This window comes from Branchiostoma belcheri, unplaced genomic scaffold (assembly GCF_001625305.1).
Source record: "Branchiostoma belcheri isolate BF01 breed outbred unplaced genomic scaffold, Haploidv18h27 scaffold46, whole genome shotgun sequence".
NCBI classification, from domain to species: Eukaryota; Metazoa; Chordata; class Leptocardii; order Amphioxiformes; family Branchiostomatidae; genus Branchiostoma; species Branchiostoma belcheri.
The window spans coordinates 1,974,669-1,995,619 of NW_017804087.1; the positions used below are offsets into that span (position 1 = coordinate 1,974,669).

The 20,951-nt window shown below is 41.4% G+C and overlaps 3 protein-coding genes across 3 annotated transcripts; all 3 read left to right on the plus strand.

Annotated features, from left to right (window-relative positions):
* Positions 1-354: 354 nt before the first annotated feature.
* Positions 355-3,954, plus strand: LOC109478921 (fibronectin-like). Its single transcript, XM_019780727.1, has 8 exons — positions 355-418; positions 829-1,083; positions 1,424-1,684; positions 1,843-2,100; positions 2,382-2,645; positions 2,941-3,201; positions 3,469-3,720; positions 3,917-3,954. The coding sequence occupies exons 1-8, from the start codon at positions 394-396 to the stop codon at positions 3,952-3,954; spliced, it is 1,614 nt and encodes a 537-aa protein (XP_019636286.1). The 5' UTR covers positions 355-393.
* A 503-nt stretch (positions 3,955-4,457) lies between these two features.
* LOC109478922 (protein dachsous-like) lies at positions 4,458-17,576 on the plus strand. The gene is made up of 21 exons (XM_019780729.1): positions 4,458-4,556; positions 4,866-5,132; positions 5,260-5,526; positions 5,774-6,046; positions 6,431-7,163; positions 7,416-7,557; positions 7,812-7,907; positions 8,187-8,306; positions 8,702-9,041; positions 12,104-13,137; positions 13,517-13,627; positions 13,776-13,944; positions 14,106-14,197; positions 14,388-14,525; positions 14,756-14,855; positions 15,007-15,288; positions 15,640-15,815; positions 16,227-16,422; positions 16,705-16,943; positions 17,338-17,436; positions 17,523-17,576. Exons 2-21 carry the CDS (start codon positions 4,874-4,876, stop codon positions 17,574-17,576), a joined length of 4,920 nt encoding a protein of 1,639 aa, XP_019636288.1. The 5' UTR covers positions 4,458-4,556; positions 4,866-4,873.
* On the plus strand, positions 17,512-20,364 carry LOC109479029. Its single transcript, XM_019780870.1, has 3 exons — positions 17,512-18,340; positions 18,688-18,751; positions 19,098-20,364. Exons 1-3 carry the CDS (start codon positions 17,590-17,592, stop codon positions 19,315-19,317), a joined length of 1,035 nt encoding a protein of 344 aa, XP_019636429.1. The 5' UTR covers positions 17,512-17,589; the 3' UTR covers positions 19,318-20,364.
* The last annotated feature ends 587 nt before the right edge of the window (positions 20,365-20,951 follow it).

Below are 20,951 nucleotides of genomic sequence, written 5' to 3' on the forward strand. Positions count from 1 at the left end.
ACCTACTACTTCAGCAACAGCAATGACTTCTGCGCCTACTACTTTAGCAACAACAATGACTGCTGCATCTACCACTAAAGCAACAACAATGACTGCTGCGCCTACCACCAAATCAACAACAATGACTGCTGCATCTACCACTAAAGCAACAACAATGGCTGGTGCACCTACCACTGAAGCAACAACGGCTGGTACAACTTCTCCAGTAACAACAGAGATCGGTACATTATCTATCATTCTTGACTACTTGTGCCTTCCTTTGTACACCTGCCACTCATGCATTGCATGTACCCATGTTTCCACAGCTTGTCGTATACTTAACCATTCATATCATTCTATTTCTATGCAGCTGTTGCAACAACCACCAAAACGACTGGCCAAACTACAACTGCCATGACCATCACAACAACACCAGCAGGTACAGGCAATACGAAAATGTTATTCATTGTTACAGTCTTGACACATGTTAACTGTGTAAACATTACGACAGAAGGGTAGCAAAGGGCTTACTTGAAGATTAAATAATAGGTTTCACATGGACAGACAGCGAATTGTTGAACATTGAAGACCTAGACCATTTGAAATACGAAGCAATCCCCTTGAAGAAAATAAGGACATGTATGGATTGTGTCTCCTCTAAATATATGTTGGGACTAAGTAGGTTTGACTTGGATATTAACCAAACATGGAAATGTACAACGAAGAGCACCTCTATAGAAGTGTTGTCGTTCTCTTTGTGCCACAATATTGATGGTGAATTATTTGATGCTCTATACATGTACTTGGAAACACTTTGTCACATGCACTGTATTTCATTGTTCTATTCAGAACCCGACATGCCTTCAAACCTTCGGTTAATCCTAAGAGAAACAGACCGGCTCGGACTGGAATGGACTGGTACTGGTGATAACTACCGGGTGACCTACCAGCCGTCTGGAGATACAGGAACTGTCTCTGTGTCCTCCACACCTAACACCACACACACCATCGGTAACCTGACGGCGGGGACGTCGTACGCTGTCAGGGTGTACAGTGTCAGCGGATATCTGCAAAGTGCGCCACTGGAAGGACATTGGGATACAAGTAAGCTCATGTTTCGCAACTTATTTGTGCGTGTGCGTGGGCCTACTGTTCGTAGATTAAAGCAACAATAGATAGTGGTAACTTGTAATTATTTACTAGTAAATATGACCAGAATGTAGAGTGAAATACAGTTACTGTAGCGCTATCATCTAAAAGCTGCAGCTTTCCGATTTGCATTTTTTTATTTCAACATTTAAAACAAAACATTTAGTAGTGGCGTATGGAAGCAAAGCTTTGACGCACTCAAGCGATTTGTTGCAACCTCTTGTGTCTTCTGGGGCTACAAGTCTTGTCGCTCAAGGAGGTTACAATTCGTCACATATATTTTGTTCTTTTTCAGAACCTGAGGCTCCCACAGACCTCCAGTTGTCCACAGTGGGCACAGACACCCTCAATGTGACGTGGACTGCCACTAGTTCTGCTGATTTCTACCGTGTAACTTACGAGCCATCTGATGGCCCTGAAATCGAATTTGTGGCCTCCACGACTGACACCACACACATCATTGGGAATCTGTCCGGAGGAACCTTGTACACTGTCAGGGTGTACGGGATCAGGAACGTTGTGGAGGGCGAACCGCTCCAGGGAGATCAGACAACAGGTAATCACGAGACAGTCGCTTTCCATGCACAAGGTCTGTATTAATGCAGCCAATGAGAATATACATATTTCTGATGGAGTCAAGTCAAACACACCAAGTTGTTCTCTATATTTATTCAATAACACATGGTAACGGTGCCTCTCATCTGACCTTTACAGATCCGGAGGCTCCTACAAACCTTGAGTTCTTCTTTGTGGGCACGAACATTCTAGATGTGGCGTGGACACGCTCTAGTTCTGCTGATGAATACAGAGTGACCTACCAGGCGTCTGGGGGTAACGAGACCGACCATGCGGTACAGACAAGCAATGCACGCAGTATCTTTGGTCTGTCTGCAGGAACCCTGTACACTATAAGGGTGTACAGTCTGAGCAATGGTGCACAAAGCCTGCCACTTGAAGGACATCAGAGAACAAGTAAGGTCATTTTTTTATCAAAATGTGTCAAATGTTGTTTTTAACGCATGGTACAAGAGATTATGAAAAAGCATGACATGTCTAGTGTCAAAATGGCTAGTAACAAGGGAAAATATCATGGACTCTTCAATTGTTGAAGAGAGAGAGAGAAAGAAACAAAGAAAGAAAGAGTGAGAGAGAGAGGAAGCACTATGTCCACACTTCTTTGTGTATGGTCCAAAATAACCTTCGTGTATGGTTAAAAATAACCTCAATAAAACGTTTGGTTACAACATCTTCAGATCCCGAAGCTCCCACAAACCTACGGTTCATCACTGTGAACACAGACAGCCTTGATGTGTCCTGGAATGCCTCTAGTTCTGCTGATTCATACAGAGTCATCTTCAACTCAACTTCCGGAGGTGTGGATGCTGTATCTGTCAACTCCACATCCAACACCACACACACCATTACGAGTCTGCTGCCAGGAACCCTGTACACGGTCAGAGTCTACAGTCTCAAGGCTGGGTCTGTAAGCGTCTCGCTACAAGGAGACCAGGGAACAAGTAAGAAATTTGTGTTACTTCATGTGGCAATTATCAGAAGTGTATGCAACAAAATGCATGATGTTAACCTTCACATGGTCTATCATAACAAACTGCTGATCTATTCTTTCGTACTGGGACATTCTTATGCAGACACTTTCTTGTATTAGTATATGGTGAACAGACTAGGAGTGCATGTGCCTTCTACAGTTTCGATGACCAATTACTTCCTGCTTTAAGCAAATTTCACGTAAATCAAGTAATTTCTTGCTGAATGATGATGTAATTGTAAAATGTGTTTTTATCTTTTCTTTAGAACCCGAGGCTCCTGCAAATTTTCGTTTCTCCAGACTGAGCACAGACAGACTTGTAGCAGAATGGAACGCGTCTAGTTCTGCTGATACATACCGAGTGACCTACCAGGCACCTGGTGACCCTGAGGTTGAGTCTGTGGCCTCCACGCCTAGCACCACACACACCATTGGTAATCTGACGGCTGGAACGGGGTACACTGTCAGGGTGTACGGAATCAGACACGGTGTAGAAAGCGATCCCCTTCAGCGAATTCATACTATCAGTAAGCTCCTTTTATTTACAATGTTGGGCTGTGTATTTTAACGAAACGTTGTTTGGATTTAAATAATTTGTATTTAATTTGATAAAAGAATGCAAAAAAGTGTTTTTAAACATCTGGTACATAAAATTAGTCAGTGAAAAGTATGTTAAATTCATAGTTCGCAGTATCAATGGAGTGTTGACTATTGTCTAATGATTGATACCTGAAAATGGTAGGCTGTAAGCCTGGCGTGGGATAATAATAACTGATACCTGTCGACCCCTTTAGGGCCAGAGGCTCCTACAAACCTTCAGATCATCACAGTGAACGCGGACAGCCTTGAGGTGTCCTGGACTGCCTCTAGTTCTGCTGATTCCTACGAAGTCACCTGCTTGGCGTCCGGTTTTGGGTATTCCACATCCACTACACACACCAGTCACACCATTGAGGGTCTGTTGCCAGGAACCCTGTACACGGTCCGGGTCTACAGTCTCAAGAACGGTGTTGAAAGCGACCCGAAGCAGATAAACCATGGAACAAGTAAGATTCTTTCATCTACGAAGCTTAACATATACATGTACAAATTACAAGGAACGGAAGATTGGTTAAAAGGTTTAAAATATGGAAAATGGTGGTTAACATGTTGGATAAATACGTCATTCGTTGACGACATGACAGGGAGATTACATTTTGGAATTTGGTTGAGAGGGTGCGTTGAGTCTATGTGCGTTAACAGTACAGAATGACCATATAAAGAAGAAACAGAACCAATAGTTAGTATTAGGAAAACTCAATTATTAGTTGCTCAGTTGACATAATGTGTGACGATACTTTGGACAAAGTCATTCGTAGCGTTGTGAAAATGACAGCGATGAGACCGGTTTCGACTTTCTCGAGAATCTACTTCTCAAGAAGATACGAGTACTTTCCTCACTTCGCTCAGGTGAAAATGAGTATTGTCCTGTCATGTATTTGTCCCCTATTTTGGTGGCGGCATTAATATAAGTTGAAAAAAATTGAGTGTGCCGTCACCAGGTCTGGTGATTACATGTCGGAATAAAGCGTTACCCGTTAAATACCCGGTACTAATTTTTGTCACTTCTGTATGTTTTCCATAGGACCAGAACCTCCTACGAATCTTCAATTTGTGACTAGTTTGTACGATATTGAAGTGTCCTGGAATGCATCCAGTTCTGTTGATACCTACAATGTGACCTACCAGGAGTTTGGGGACACTGAGAACGTGGATGTCATTCCTGGGTACAACTCCAGTCATGGAATCTCTGGTCTGCAACCAGGAACCTTGTACACCGTTAGAGTGTACGGTATCAAGAACGGCGTGGAAAGCCTGCCGATCGAAGGGAGTCAGAGAACGAGTAAGATAATTCTATTTGTTAACTTATTGTCATTTTCAATTCAAAGGGTGGTAGACATGTTTAAGAGTGTTAGTATTCACGTACTAATGCTGAGTCATAGATATCATATCTAATTTCCTCCATTTCAATGGTGATAAGATAAGCTACACCTTACTGGTAGTATAGCTTTAACTGTAAATCCTCAGGGTCATAACTGGGAATGGCCATTGCCAATTTTAGTGACTTGCAGAGGATATGTAGTATTTAAAACGTATGTTATCTGTAAAAGCATAATGATGTCCTTTTTTTAATGTCAATGCTCAATTGCAGTCGTAGCCATGCCAAGTTTTATCACATTTACTGAAATAACGGAGAACAGCATCAACATCACCTGGGGATCTGCAGATGGTGCCAAAGACAACTACAGCATCAGCATCTCTCCTGCTGATGGTGACAACCCTACCGGAAGCGTGGACGATGGTGAACCACTAGAGTACCTCTTCACTGGTCTGATGGGTTGGACCTTTTACACTGTCAGCATCAGAACTGTCAGTGGTGGGGTGACCAGTGAGGAAAATTGGGCGGCTCGAAGGACAGGTAAGTGGAAAACATACCAAGACCTGCTTTAAAATGATTACAATATCAATACCATATCCGAAGGCACATGCACAATTTCTTTCAACCATGATCTATTGTTTTCCACAATTGTTGAAAATGTATACAGATGTAGCCCCACCAAGAAACGTGAGCATCGTCGAGGCAACAGAAAACAGCATCAACATCACGTGGGCAGCTGCAGCTGGGAACAAGGACAGCTACTTTATTAGTATTTCTCCTCGTGATGGTGACAACCATGCAGGAACTGTATATGATGGAGACCCGCTGGAGTACACCTTTACTGGTCTAACGCCGGGAACACTGTACACAATTAGCGTCGTAACTGAGGCTAGTAAGAGGGAAAGCGTGGCAAGCACAAAGATACAAAGGACAAGTAAGTGTTAAACTCTTAACCATTACGGTATGGCCAGAATAGATTTCGGTTATACGTAAAAGTAAAAATAGAACTGTTTTTCAATATCTAACAGCAAAATCTAGGAAGAAACATCACTGCTTAAAACTACAGAACCTGAGACATGTCAGCATGCAGCAAGCTCGTTCGCTAAACAGTGTCTTCAATTTGACATGGCAGCCCTTCTATTGTTATTGTCCTTGACCTTGGTATTTGTATACTTGTACAGAGCCAAATCCTCCGAGAACCATCACAACAGACACAGTCTCAGCGAGCATAGCGGCTTGGGAACCGTCAACTGGAGGTGTGGTCTCTGGATACGGAGTCTTGTTCACATCAGATGATGGTAGTCCCCGCCACACGGTGACGGTTGACAACGCAACAAGCAACACGGCCTCTTCGCCCGTTGCCCTGGCCACTGGTGCACTGTACACACTCGAGGTGTTTGCATTCAGTGACGAAGGCGGTTACAGGACAGAGAGTGACAGGACAATCATTACAAGTGAGTGTGTTGCCAACATCTCGGCCAGTTTACACGTTAGTTGAATTGTTAGTTGAAATAACCAAAGTGTACTGGCATGATCTTCTGAAATACTGATTTCAAATTGTTTAAATAGTTTGTACGAATAATGGTGGAGCTTCATTTCATGTTTACAGCTTATAGTTATGTTGTATATTGAAAAGTACAACTGTGTCACATGTTTTCAAATGGACTGTCGACTTCTTTCTTAGTCCGTAGGTTGCATTGGGAAGATGTCAGTTCTATCAGAAGTTCTATCTTCTAGTGCTATCAGATGATAGCATTAGCAGTTTTGCATTGAATATATACTACCTGTGAGGACACCATCATTTGAGGTCCAAAATCTTGACCACTCTTCCTCCACAGACATCACACGTACCTTAGCACCAACACCCCTGCTGCAAACCTGCGGACCCAGTTTCGCGCGGATCAACATTCTGGAAGAAACATCCAGTGCCACTACGTACACCGTGTCGATTCCTGACGTTACGAGCTGTCAGAACTGTTCCATTGTCTACGGCAAGGCCACCTGCTTCATCGATGACATGTTCAACGTTTCATCGTTCGTAGTGGCAAACTCGTCGTCTGGTACAACCTGTAACCTGATTGTCAATAACCCCATAGACAGAGAAACAACCCCTAGTGTCAGATTCGGCATCAGTTGGACTAGGATGGTTTATAACCTTGGCCATGTCGTCAGCGAAGAGTGTGGCAGCATTCCAGTTGAGATAACAGTAGAGGATGTGAACGACAACCCTCCAGTGTTCGGAGCAGATCTCGTGACGACCTTCTACCTCCGGGATAGGACGCCCGTGCAGACGATTCTTGCAGTAGCGTCAGCCGAAGATGCCGACACTGGAGAAAACGCAGCCGTAGCGTACAGCATTCCTTCTGCCACGGCATCGGAGTACTTCGAAGTCGACAACAGCGGTGTGGTGACTGCTCGGCGTGAGCTGACGCAAAACCTGCTCAGGCATGTTGGACTTCTTTTGGATGAGCAGGTAGAAGTCGTCGTGATGGCAACTGACGGAGTACACAACGCAACAACAACATTGCCGTTCACATTCATTGACACTGGTGGAGTAAACACAACTTCCAGGTAAGTTGTGTCCATATTACGTCTATATCGCTATATTTTCCTTCTAACAATTCTGAAATCAGCACAATTCCATCTGACAAAGTATATCACAAAGCTCGATGTTCCAAAACACTTAGAAGAGTGATTGTCTGGTAGCTCACTTGCAACTATGAAATGAGGATTGAGCATGGATTACTATTAGTCACTTTCATAATTGGAATCCATAATCTACCTAACATTTTGTAATAAAACCATGCAACTGTTTCCTAACAGCAAATTCGGCGTATCGGTACCGGAGGAACAGCCACCCGGTACTCCTGTCATCAACCTCCGGGACAAGCGACCATTTGACGATGGTGACATCATCTACAGCTTCACTCACACGTCTAAGAGCTTTGAACTAAACTCAACTTCGGTAAGCTTGGTGCCATTATCTTCCGTACATACATTCAGATCATATACTTCGTTGCATTGTCTTAACATTACCTGAAATTTACCAGCATTGGGAAATCCCACTTTTCATGTAGTGTAAGTATTTCAAACCGTACGCGTGGCAATCAAAAAGGAAGGTGTTGTCTGAGGCTGGTAATCTTTATCTTATTTCCTACGATGACAACCTCAGAGACAGGAACTAAAACTGTAAACAATGCTCTGAATCTTGTCTTGCAGGGAGAAGTTACCACGGCGAAGGTTCTTGACCGAGAGGAAGAAGAGTTGTACGAACTGACCATCTCTGCGGCAGACCCTGGTGGATGTTACTCGTCGGTAAGCATATTTATCTCTACGTTAAAGACTGAAGCAGCCGTTATGTTCTGACTTCCCAACGCAAACAAAATAAATAATGGCAATAGGTATCAAGAAAAATGTGCAAAATTCAGGTTACATTACCACACCAGCGAATCTTAAGCGACATTAGAAAGAAAACTACACTTAGGCTAGAACTGTTCTCATCATTTTCATGTCCTGCTTCGGAATTTCAATTTCTGGTGCTAGTAGTGTGTATCTGTAAAATTTTGTTAAATGGCTTGTGTTTTGCTGTACTAGGCCTCCATAGAAATCACTGTACAAGTGGAGGACGTGAACGACCACTCTCCAGTCTTCCTCGAGACGGCCTACAGCGGACGGATAGCCGAGAACGCCGACACAGGACAACCTGTCGCTATTGTAAGCATGAATTTCAATCATAGTATACGTAGTGGCAGCTTTGCTGTGCAAATACCATATACTAGACTACGTTTAACAGTATGAGCTATTCGATAAAACTTCCCAATGATCATTATGTTTTCCTCTTGTTCTCCAAACCAATAAGGTCAATGACCTGAACCAGACGTCTGTCACCATAGTAACTAGGGTTACATCATGTTGCAATTTTATAGCAGGAGGGATTTAGACTCCTGTCACCATATATATGAATGTGTTTGAGTAAGAATTAAAAGATCAGACGTTACATTTCTAGTTAACTGTTGTGTCTCCTCTAGGATAGTGTTGAATGTAGACCATGAAACAGATTTACAAAAGCAAAAGTTCTTAAATTGTACACACTCCAATCCATGCTACAGGACGGCCGTGGCATATCAGCCACTGACGCTGATTTCGGCTTGAACAGTCACATCACGTACAGCATTGACTGTTGCCAAAACGTCTTCGCCATTGATAACAATACGGGCGAAATCACAACCATTGCCGGCTTAGACCGAGAAAATACGCCCGTCTACCATCTGACAATCGTCGCTGAAGATAACCCTTCAAATGAAAGCCTGAGAAGGGAATCTCGAGCCAATCTGACGATCTCAGTTCTGGATATCAACGACCACAGCCCCACGTTCATTGAAATTTCACCAGTTCGAATGTCTTTGTATGAAAATGAAACCGAAGGCTCCATCATCGCCACTTTTGTTTGTTTGTTTGTTTGTTTGTTTATTTGCACAACAGCAATAAAAATTATACATAATACACTAATAACAAATAAAACAGGTGCAGGAGGAGGGAAAAAGCTTATTTAGCTTATGCTAAGCCCTCCTCCTCTATACTAACCAAAACTAAACATAATTGAATTAATTACAAAATTAATTAACAACTGAAATAGTGCTAACAAATCAAATGATAATAATAAATAACAATAGGTAATTAATAAATTTGATCAATATGATCAAAATGATGATAGTAACAAAACAAATAGTAACATGAATAACAAAAGTGATTGATAAATAACGCTAATTAGAAATGATATGTTAAAAACTATAACTTTAACGTTAACAGAACTTTAACTGCAATACAGACATTGGCAGAATTGAAGCAATAACTCAAGAAAATAAATGAATTTTAAAGAGAAACGGAGATTCAAACTTATACAGATAAAATCAAAGTAATAAGAAATCAAATGTCGGTGGAAAAGAAAAGTAGGTGATTTTTAAGATTTCGTTTAAAGCTAATTATTGATGTTAAACATTTTAGGTGGAGCGGGAGATTATTCCAAGTAGTTATACATTTATATTTTACACTCATTTGGGCTACGGACGTTCTAACTAGGGGGATATGGAAATGGGCACTTTGTCGAGTATGGTAAGTATGAAAATGGGAATTAAGATTTAGAAGACCATTAAATGTGTCTGGAAGAGAACAAGTAAGGAATTTAACGTAAATAGCATCAGATGAAGTTTGTTTATGTCAAAAATATTCAAAATATTAAGTTTTGTAAACAAAGGTGCAGAATGTGCGTGGAAACTGGCGCCGGTGGCTGAACGAACAAATCTTTTTTGGAGTAATACTAGGGGCTGTAGTGTGGTTTTGTAGGCGCATCCCCAGACTATATTCCCGTAGGTTAGATATGGGTATATTAAGCTATTGTATATGGTAATAATGGTTTTTTGAGTGAGAAGATGTTTAATTTTTCCAATAATACCGATAGTTTTTGAAATTTTTTTACCTAACATAGTTATATGTGGTTTCCAGGTCAATCGTTCATCAATGATTATACCTAAGAATTTGGCTTGACTCTCTTGAGAAAGGGTCACATTTTTTAAAAGATTTTGGCGCTTCTATTGTAGGTTTTATTTCTATTACAGAAAATAAGGTAGTATGTCTTCTTAACATTGACTGATAATTTATTTGCCTCAAACCACGATATAACCTTTTTCAATTCTTCGTTAGCCAGGTTTACTAGCGTATCAAAATTCGAGTTTGAAAGAAAAAGATTTGAATCATCTGCAAATAGGATAAAGAATATAATTGAGGATGCTTTTTCGAGGTCATTTAAATAAATCAAAAAAAGTAGGGGTCCTAGTATCGAACCCTGTGGGACACCACATTCTATCATTTTGAGTTGTGATTTATTATCATTAAGGGTTACGTATTGCTGTCTATTGGATAGATAAGAAGAGAACCATTTTATTGCGGTGTCACATATACCATATCGTTTTAGTTTATTGAGTAGAATGGAATGATTAACTGTATCAAAAGCCTTTGATAGATCGAGAAAGATTCCTATAGTGTATTCTTTGTTATCTATAGCGGTAGAGATTTTTTCCATTAAGTGTATGAGTGCTAGAGACGTAGAATAGCCCTTTCTGAAGCCATATTGGTGTTTATATAGGATGTTATTTTGATTTAAATGTTTCAGAAGACGATTATATACTAGTTTTTCTAAGACCTTAGATACGCAGGGAAGGACAGATATTGGTCGATAGTTATTAACGCTAAGTGGATCACTGCTTTTAAAAATAGGCGTCACTTTTGCGACTTTTAGTGGGTGAGGAACAACTCCATTTTGCAAGGATAGAGACAAAATATGCGTTAGAGGGGCAATAACATAGGGCAGTGATAACTTTAGTACTTTAGGGCTTATTTCGTCATGACCAGCAGCTGAGTCTTTAAGTTTTTGATAATATCTGTAATTTCAGCACAGGTTGGTGGTATAAAAGTTGTTAGGTTAGAATTTACTTGTAAGGTGATGTAGCTAAGAGGGTCTTGTATTCCTTTTGGGATTTTACTCTCAAGCGTAGGTCCAATATTAATGAAAAAATACATTGAATTCGTTACATATTTCTTCTTTATTTTCGGTTAGTTTTGGTACCAATTTGTATTTTGTTTGGACCAGCTGATTTACTTTTATTACGATTCAAAACGTCATTTATCAGGTTCCATGTTTGTTTTATATTACTGGTGGCTTCATTGAACTTTCTGTGATAGTATTCCTTCTTTGCATTTTTTAGGAGATGATTTAACTTATTCCGGTATTTTTTATAGATACTGTGATTTAAGGGCGTCGGGTTCTTGACATATTTAGTAAAGAGCTTGTTTTTTCTGCGTATTGACTTTAACAATCCACTGCTTAGCCAGGGTTTTCTGCGAGAATGTTGGGAGATTTTTGTAATTTTCTTTGGGAAACATTTTTCGAATAACGATCCGTATGTTCCAAAAAATTGATTATATGCTTTTTCTGTGTCTGTTTCGTTTAATACGTCGGTCCATACTATTTCTGATAGGGATTGTGTAAATTTCTGAATGTTAGTTGTGTTAACTTGACGATAAGATATTTTGTCTGTCTGCCTTACTGGCTCGTTTAAATCGGATGTAAGGAATATTGGGAAGTGATCTGATATGTCAGTGATAAGGATGCCAACTTTGATATTGTTGCTAACAGAATTTGTATAAATGTTATCTATCAAGGTAGCAGAGTAGGGTGTAATTCTGGTAGGTTTGCATATAAGTGGGTAAAAACCAGATGAGAACATTTCATTTACATGATCAGTAGTGGGTTTGTTAGTGTTGTTTAACAGATTAATATTGAAATCACCAATAATGTAACAAGTTGTTCTTTCCCTATTAATATTGTTCATAGATTCCTTTATGCGCTCATTAAATTCTGCAATGTCGGTATTTGGTGGGCGATACACACAGCTCAATATTGTTTTTTTCTCCTTCGGGTTACTTGGAAAATTATACCCTCAAAACTTTGCTAGCCGTGGACCCGGACGAGGGAGCAAACGGCCGCGTATTCTACGAAATACGATCCGGTGCGGAAGGCAGATTCACCGTGAACTCGAGAACAGGGGAGGTTAGAATCGCCGATGAACTTGATCGTGAAACGAAAGACTTCTACCGGCTGGAGATTTTGGCTAGCGATGGCGGGAACCCCCCTCTAGTGACAGATGGTTTTTACTTAGAAATTACGGTCGAGGATGTGAACGATAACACCCCAGCATTCACGGCACCGGACTATGAACTGACAGTACTCGAAGAGACCGAGGTAGGAACAGTGCTAGGAAACATCAAGGCAGAAGACTCTGATATCGGTACAAACGCACAGATACAGTACTCCTTTACAGAAGCTGTGGAAAATTTTGCCATCGATGAAAACACAGGAACGCTGACGGTCGTATCTGTTCTTGATTTCGACAACGCGACGCACCCAAAGCAATCCAGTTTTAAGGTGCAAGCCTCTGACGGTACATTTTCTTCCACTGTAGAGGTTCGCGTGAGCCTCACCGACATAAACGACAACCCTCCTGCATATCGTGCCGACATCTATGAAGTCACTCTGCTCTATGTTACCTATCCTGCTATAGTAACAGCCGTTGACGCAACAGACAAGGACAGTGGTACCAATGCTGAAGTATCCTACAGCCTCGTTGACGACAGTTCAACGCTGTTCAGTATAGATTCTTCCAACGGCATCATTCGGCTTGTAGGTCCTTCAGGCAGTATCATGTATAACATCACTGTAGCGGCTACAGATAAAGGAAATCCTCCCATGAATTCCACAGTTTCTGTCAGTATAAAAATCAGCACAATAGATACTTCTGACACTCGTGTGTCCTTCAACGGGGTAGAATTTGAGGGGCATGTAGAGGAGAACAACGACGACGTACAAGTGGCGACACAACTTCATGCCGCAGTCCAATACGGAAGTACGCCTGCCCCCGCTGACTGCCCACTGAAGTACAAAATGGCGGCAAGTTCTGACGACTCTGAGTTCACTGTCAACGAAACAACGGTCAGTTCACACAGTGTCACCTTCATGTTACCTAACAAATTTATTCTTCAACTGCATAACTACTCCCTTCAGAATGACTGATGCCACTACATGGACATGTTGCAAGCTAAGATACCGCCTTGTTACACTGTAGTACACGGTTTAACGTGTCAGTCAATGCTTTAACGTGTCAGTCATTTTACTATACTTTCAATGTTCATTTTAAAGCCTGGTAAGCACATACATCTCATTTAACTATATGGTTGAACAACAATTATAGAAGTAGACAGATCAGTACCCCAACAAACAAAATATGTATATCATTGGTGAGGTGCCATACTCTGGTAAAAGCATGCTGCAAAGAGGTTGGAACATCAGTATGTCTAATGATCTTTTTCAGGGAGAGATCAGTACAAGAGGAGCCAGGTTTGACAGAGAGACAAGAGCACGATACACGTTTGCTGTAGTCGTCGAGATTTCATGTCCAGGAAAAAGCTTTGACTACACCTCGGTTAGAATCAATATTGTGTGATTTTTCTAAAGCTACAAGATGGAAGAATAGGACTTCATGTTTTGTTTGAGATCTGATGACATTTGACTTTCAGCTATTGTATGGAATCATCTATTTCCTACATCTCATTGTACACAATTTTCAACAGGTTACCATCCACGTCAATGACACAAATGATGAAAACCCAACATTTGACAGCAGCAGCTACAATTTCGAAGCGTTGGAGGGTACTACAGGCGTTGTAGTAGGGACAGTTCTGGCTACAGACATGGATACCGGGTCCAATGCCGACTTCAGTTACACCATCTATCCTAACGGTACGTATACACGCATGTTCGTCTTATAGTGTTGAGAAGACAGATATCATATACATGTATGTATCAAAGAAGAATGCTAGCCCTTATGTTTTAGTAATTAGTATCTTTAGTTTTATCATATGCCTCTTTTTTGGTACTGACTGGTCTCATTTTCTTTTCAGGGAGCCCTTTTAGCATTGACGCCAACGGAGCAATCACAGTGTCGACACCCCTAGATAGAGAGACAACGGACAGCTATACCCTGACAATACTTGTAAGTACGGCCCAGAATGGTTGCCTGAAATGTTTATTCTTCATTTGATGATCTTATGAGCAATGCGATCACTACAGCCATATCCACTGATAGAACTTCTTCATGAATCGTTCAACCATCAGGATAGCTAGCTAGTGAGTAATCGTTGTTTCTACTACTAATTCATAACATTTGTTACTCTTATATATAGGCTGAAGACATGGGAGTCCCTTCCTTGAACGGCACCACCACTGTACATGTACGAGTCCTGGACATCAACGACCATGCACCGGCATTTGCTGCTCCAGCCTATCGCACAGACCTTCGGGAAGATGAAAATAAAGCTGAGGTAAACAAAACCAGGCTTGCCTAAAGTATGAAATACTGATGCAAATGTGCTAATGAGGGGTACTATGTGCCGATACTAAACATATTTCCTTATTCAGAACATTTCCAGTTTTAATGCAAAATATCGCACTGATCATGAATGCCTTTAGGTATGCATTTAAAGTCTATAGAACAAAAAATGCATCTTAATGCATGAACTAACTTATGCATCACTTTTAACGTCTTTTGCAGCTTAACATCAGCATCAGCGCATCAGACGAGGATTCTGGCACGAATGGGGACATCAGATTCTCATTACATGGAGAGGGAAGCGACCTGTTCTTAATAGACGGTAAGCATGACATAATTTACTTCTATTTAACCATAAGTAAGTGGAATGAGCATGCATATATTTGTACGTTGTAGAACCTTTTTCGGTGTATGTATGTTCATCTAAATTTTTCCTTAAACATGAAAAAAATTGTTCTCATTTTTGCCCCTAGATATGTCTGGTGTTGTCCACCTCACTGGTCGTTTGGATTATGAAGACAGACCCAGCTACAATCTGACGATCGCAGCCACAGACAAGGGCCATCCAAATAGAACCTCTACTGCCCCACTGTTGGTCGAGGTGACAGACGTCAACGATAACCCACCCGTTTTCGAGCGGGACAACTACAACGCTTCAACTCACCGCAATGTGCCCACAGAGGACGTACTGGTAACCGTTAGCGCCACTGACCAGGACTCGGGAGTCAACGCACTAGTGTTCTATACCATCACAGGTAAGATTATAGTTCTTTAGTGCTAGGGTTTTTATACGGTGTACCTAACACACGGTTAGTTGTTGCTGTGTAGTTATTGTTGTGGTTAGTACTGTATATATGATAATCATTGTTCTCTTTAGGCTAGCCTTCTCTTCAGAATCTTTAGACTAGGCTGGGGTTGCCACGATTGTTCTCTTTAGGTTAGGCTGTTTGTATGGTCTTCTTTAGCTAGAGTGGTGGTATTTTATTGTCTCTTTAGCCTATGATGGGTGCTTGTTACTGTAGTGAGGGAGATTAATCTAGTTAAATGCCTTTCCTATACAGAATACATGATATTACATATTCTAAGAATTTTTCTAACATTTTCAGGACAGTATGGCTTACAGCCTGCAGTACCAACAATAGGGGAAGCAATGTTCAACATCACCAGCTCTACTGGCGACATCAGGGCCACAACTCACCTGTTTCAGGACGATATTCATCAATACGAACTGATCATCACAGCTACAGACATGGGGGAACCCCAACTCAGCGCCACGACAAAGGTATGATACACAATACTGTTGTGATCTTTTGGGGACGTAGATTTAACCATTGTTATCATTCGAAGTGCTGTAGCTCGTTTTGTAGAACATTTTGTAGGACATGGCTTTGAAAGAGTTTATAGCTTTATAGGTAGCTAAATTTGGCTGGTGATACTCTGGTATGATCTTATCATTCACCAGGATGAAGGCCTGGCGAATCCCCGTCTCGTATTAGCCTCAATGTAACATACAGCCCCGTGCTAGCTGGGAATCCTTGGCTGCATAAATTATAGAATGATCTGAACAGAGGTAAATGCACTAGGAGGAAGCAAGCAAAAGAATGGTCATATTAACAGCTTTCAAATCTCCAACTTGACCCGAGCATTATATAGTTATGTATTTCATAATCAGTCTTTTTTCATGTCATAACAGGTTGTCATCGACGTCGCCAATACTAATTTCTTCGCGCCAGAATTCTTGGATACTCCGGTTCTTCATACAATGAGTGAAGATAGCGGGGTGCTGCCGTTCTTGTCCCGAAGGGTGCGCACAATAAGGGCAAGTGACAACGATACGGAAGCGGAAGGACAAGTCCGGATTTTGCTTTCAAGCAATGATGACATTTCAGGTAGGACGTTACTGCCTGATTATTACTTGATAATTACTTGATTATTACTTACCCTCAAGACAATAGAGAAATAATGAGTTGTCTAATTGTCACGAAAGTTCAAACTTTTGTTCCAACACAAGCAAGAAATACATGTAGTTCTTACTTAGAGCTTTCGACCTAGATCTCACATCAACACTGGGCCAATTCAAGAAAACCAGAGAGACTGATCGAAAGTTCTATGCGAGAACAAGACTTTACGCATTACTAAGTGTGCTGACGAGATCTCAACATTCCTTCTAGAATTGTTCTGGATAACCGGCACAAGAACGTTGTCCGAAGACAAGGTTTTTGAGGCGGAAATTTGGACAAACGCAATCCTGGACCGTGAGACCCACCCCTCAGGACTGAACATTACTGTACTAGCGGTGGACCAGGGAGCTACACCAAAGACAAGCACGGCCTGGGTTCACGTCACCCTGGATGATGTCAATGACAACCCTCCTAATCTGACTGTGCCAGAACGGGTAGCCATCCCACAGGTATGTTTGTCTATTTCCTTTGAAATCATATCATACAAAAAGTACAGCTGTGAGATGACATTGATGGCAATATGTCTGTCCCTTTAATAGAAAGAGTGTAGGGGTTTGGCAATGGAGAACGGTCTTACGGAGAAAGTGTGAATCATGAATAGTGTCATTGTTGTTTTCCATCAATATGACTTTTGTTTGCATTTCCTAAAAACATACAAATATCATGTATACTTGAAGGAAAGTAGTTGTCTAAGGATTCCACTGTTTCGTGCATTGGTAATGACTGCATCATCTATCTGTGCAGTCTCTTACGTGTGCTTGTAAGACACTAACTTATAAATCAAAGAAATCTATCTAAAATTAGGAACAAAGAACGACTAAATGATTGCCTTTCGCCTTACAGTCGTCACCACCTGGCACCTCGGTGGTAACATTGGAGGTTGTTGATCCGGACGTGAACAATCAGTTTTCATTCGAGGCCGTGAGCGAATATTTCTCCATCGTTAAAAGTACCGGGGAAATCTTCACAATCAAGGAATTTCCCGACACTACTGGAGGTAGGGAATATGGTGTTCCCATCTTACTTAGCGACGGCAGTTTCAGTCGGTTTGGGTCCATACCTATATTTGTTGGGAATCCTAACTTCCATGCGCCAATGTTTGACCAAGCTGTGTACCAAGCGACCGTGCAACAGGACTTACAAGTGGGAACCAATCTCAACCTCAACATCTTCGCATGCGACTTAGACTGCCCGGACTCTTGCAACGTCTCCCTACCCACAAACTGTACAGAGGATTCAGGTCGTCTGACTTACGGTATCGCAGAAAATATCAGAGACATCTTCGTGATCAATGTTACCACTGGAATCATCAGCACACAGTGGCCGCTAGAGAGTACGATCACCAACTACAGTTTGGTCGTCATCGCGATTGACCAGGCGGAGAATCCGCGTACTGGGTCGGCAATGGTCTGGATAAATGTTGAAGACGTGGGGACCACTCCTGCACCGACAACCCCGTCACCCCTACAGTGTCCCGCCGAAGAACAGCTCCAGAACCTCCGCTACGTCCTCTTCGGAGTGAGCGGCTTCGCGGGGTTGTGGCTCATGATAACCATTGGGCTTGTCGTGAGATTGGTGACGACTCAACGGCGTATGAAGTACATGTCCACAGCGCACCTAACGACTCCAGCCTTCACTGCAAGCCAGTACGACTACGTGCCGTCAGAGACAAGGGACTACGCGTACGCGGAAGGGATAGGTGCGGATGACGACACGCCGCCACCCCCGCCCGTCGCCGACCGGCCTCCTTTGAGGACTTCTACCCTGAACAACGAACCGTTAGGAGCGCAGGCAACGGACCGCGGGTCCGGGTCATATATGGAGATGCGCTCCAGGATGCGCTCAGGTGCGTAATGTACCCTTTTTTTAAATATTCCCAGCATTATATTCAACAGCAAAGAAAAACAAGAAATCGGAGAAGTGTTTGGGGGTTTCGGAAATGTATTGGAACTGTTGAGAGGACTGTATGGCGTAATTTGATTGGATATAACACATAGTCCGCCACTTCCTGAATTCCTCCATGTACTGCCCAGCTCGGTTTGGTCGACCTCCCTTACAATCAACTGTAACCAAATATCCACCCACTGTCTGTGCTGCAGACAAGCATACACACAAGCCCACATATCACCCCAAACAATTCCTCAGAGTCTGTACCCATAAGTAAAGTACTTGTCAACCCTTTATTCTAAACAGAGCTGCAACGCCAGGAGCGAATCGACGCCCGAGCTAGGGGAGACGGCGTCTACAGGGAGCTGAAGTAAGTTGGGTTACGCAGAGATTGAGTGAGTGAGTGAGTGAGTGAGTGAGTGAGTGAGTGAGTGAGTGAGTGAGTGAGTGAGTGAGTGAGTGAGTGAGAGGGAGAGAGAAAGAGAGAGGGGGGAAGAGAGGGAAATACAGACACGCTAAAGTATTGCTGGAAGGATATGTAAAGAATTAATTTTTTTAATGCTTACTATAATACGAGAACTGGTAATCCTTTCCATATCTTGGAACACTGGTTGCATGAAAGTCAATCTATGCTATTGACCTATCAATTCCAATTCAGTCACATATTATGTACACTTTGTAAACGCATAGTGACTTTAAGAACATTTTAACTTCAGGTATGGCTATCTGCCGCTCAACACTGCTGCCTCTGGACCAGTTGACCCTGCAGCAGACAAGTATGGGTACCTGAAACCTGGCAATATTAATCTAACACGTCTGAACAACCAGCCACAACCCAACAACCCCAACCCTGGCGACATACGGCGGAACGACATGTACACCACCGACATCCCAAGCCCGGATTACGATATGCTGCCTAGAAACACGCGGCTGTAAATATTGATATACAAAAGTGAACATGTATATATTGTTTTAACGGCTTTGTTACCTTCGCCAAGAAGGTTATGTTTTCTTAGCGTTTGTCCGTTTGTTTGTTTGTCTGTGAACAGCATAACTCAAGAAGCTTTGTATGCATTGTTATAAAACTTGGTTGGTGGGTAGGTCTTGATGAGACCTATAAATGATTAGATTTTGGGCCCCTTGGTGGCTTTCCTAAGTACTGCAGCAGAACTTCCTGTTTTGATATCTAATGATCTGGACAAGCTATGGTCATGAATTTTGGTTGGTAGATAGCTCTTAGACTACGAAAGAAGTGAAATGAGTTTGTGCCCCCTAGCGGCTTGTTCTAGCACTGCAGGAGCGTTTGTTGAAAAAATATTCGAAGGAGAATAAGAAAAAGAAAGAAAGATGCATGATGCACTCTCTGACTCTCCGGAAATTGGAAACGTGATGACGTCATCAGGAGCGCATCAAAAGTGACAGGAAGACGGCCCCACCGGCACTTTTGATGCGCTCCTAATGACGTCATGACACTTCCGACTTCCGGAGAGTCAGTGAGTGCATCATGCATCTGACGAGATCGACCGAAATTTTATGGTGAGTTTCTTCCTTGTGTTGGAACAAAGCTTGAACTCTATAACTAGGATTTACCAACACAGATGAGCTTTCATTCGACTATCAAATAGACATTTTTATTTGGTCTAGTTTGTTGTGCATTGCAGGTGTGGTATTTTGCTGTGGGACTCTTCATATTAGTAACTGTTAGATCATATCGAAGAACACATTATGTAGAGTAGGGATTTCTGAAAGAATTAAATTTTGATGCATTTGATACTAATATTGTCTAGTTTTTGATAATGTGAAAACGATGTTCAGATATACTGTTCAGATTTTTATGTGTTTTGTGTGATATTCAATGATTAACAAATTACTTGACATTAATATTGAAGCCATATCAATGAAGCTGAAATAAAGCAATGACCAATACATGTATCTATTAATAAATAACCTACACCAGCTTGTGACACTTGTATTTTTGAGGATGAGAGTTCAAATAATGTATGATGTACAATGTAAATATATGAACTTGATACTTGACTTGTCTCAAGATGCTTTGATTTCTTTTAGAACATGTTAAAGTTAATGTGACAAAGGCATCAAGTAAGGGGCATGAACATATCAGAGTCTGTGTGTGGTCTAATGTATTCTTTTTGTTTTCTTGTACAAGTTTTCTTTAAAATTACCCTTCATTATGTTCTGCAATCCCTCTATCGTACTCAATTTATCAAGTTGAACATAAAAGAAAACTAAAAAATAAGATATCATAAAACAATCTTATGATGGTTTATTAAAAAAACAAATAAAAATCCATGGAAACATAATTGAAAACCAATATCTTCTCTATCAACATTAGCAGTGTAAGTACTAGTAAAATTAAATTTTCTGCAATCATTCACTGAAAGCAAGTTCTGTAATGAAATATACACCACACAGAACTTGAGTCCTGTCTGTACACTTGAAAGCTAATTCTATAGTTAAAAGTTAAAGCAAACCTTTTAATAGGAAATAAAAGTATATATATAAGCCTTATTATATTTATAATTAGAGAATATATTCATTGATAGATTAAA

Excerpts from the sequence above, each read along its gene's own strand:
- LOC109478921 (XM_019780727.1), top strand. The coding sequence starts at position 394 with ATGACCATCACAACAACACCAGCAG. Across the intron at positions 2,646-2,940 it reads ACAAGGAGACCAGGGAACAA|AACCCGAGGCTCCTGCAAAT; the intron begins GTAAGAAATTTG and ends TCTTTTCTTTAG. Across the intron at positions 3,721-3,916 it reads GCAGATAAACCATGGAACAA|TACAGAATGACCATATAAAG; the intron begins GTAAGATTCTTT and ends GTGCGTTAACAG.
- LOC109478922 (XM_019780729.1), top strand. The coding sequence starts at position 4,874 with ATGCCAAGTTTTATCACATTTACTGAAATAACGGAGAACAGCATCAAC. Across the intron at positions 13,945-14,105 it reads TTACACCATCTATCCTAACG|GGAGCCCTTTTAGCATTGAC; the intron begins GTACGTATACAC and ends TTTTCTTTTCAG. Across the intron at positions 14,526-14,755 it reads AAGATGAAAATAAAGCTGAG|CTTAACATCAGCATCAGCGC; the intron begins GTAAACAAAACC and ends CGTCTTTTGCAG.
- LOC109479029 (XM_019780870.1), top strand. The coding sequence starts at position 17,590 with ATGTTTGACCAAGCTGTGTACCAAGCGACCGTGCAACAGGACTTACAA. Across the intron at positions 18,341-18,687 it reads GCGCTCCAGGATGCGCTCAG|AGCTGCAACGCCAGGAGCGA; the intron begins GTGCGTAATGTA and ends TATTCTAAACAG. Across the intron at positions 18,752-19,097 it reads GGCGTCTACAGGGAGCTGAA|GTATGGCTATCTGCCGCTCA; the intron begins GTAAGTTGGGTT and ends TTTTAACTTCAG.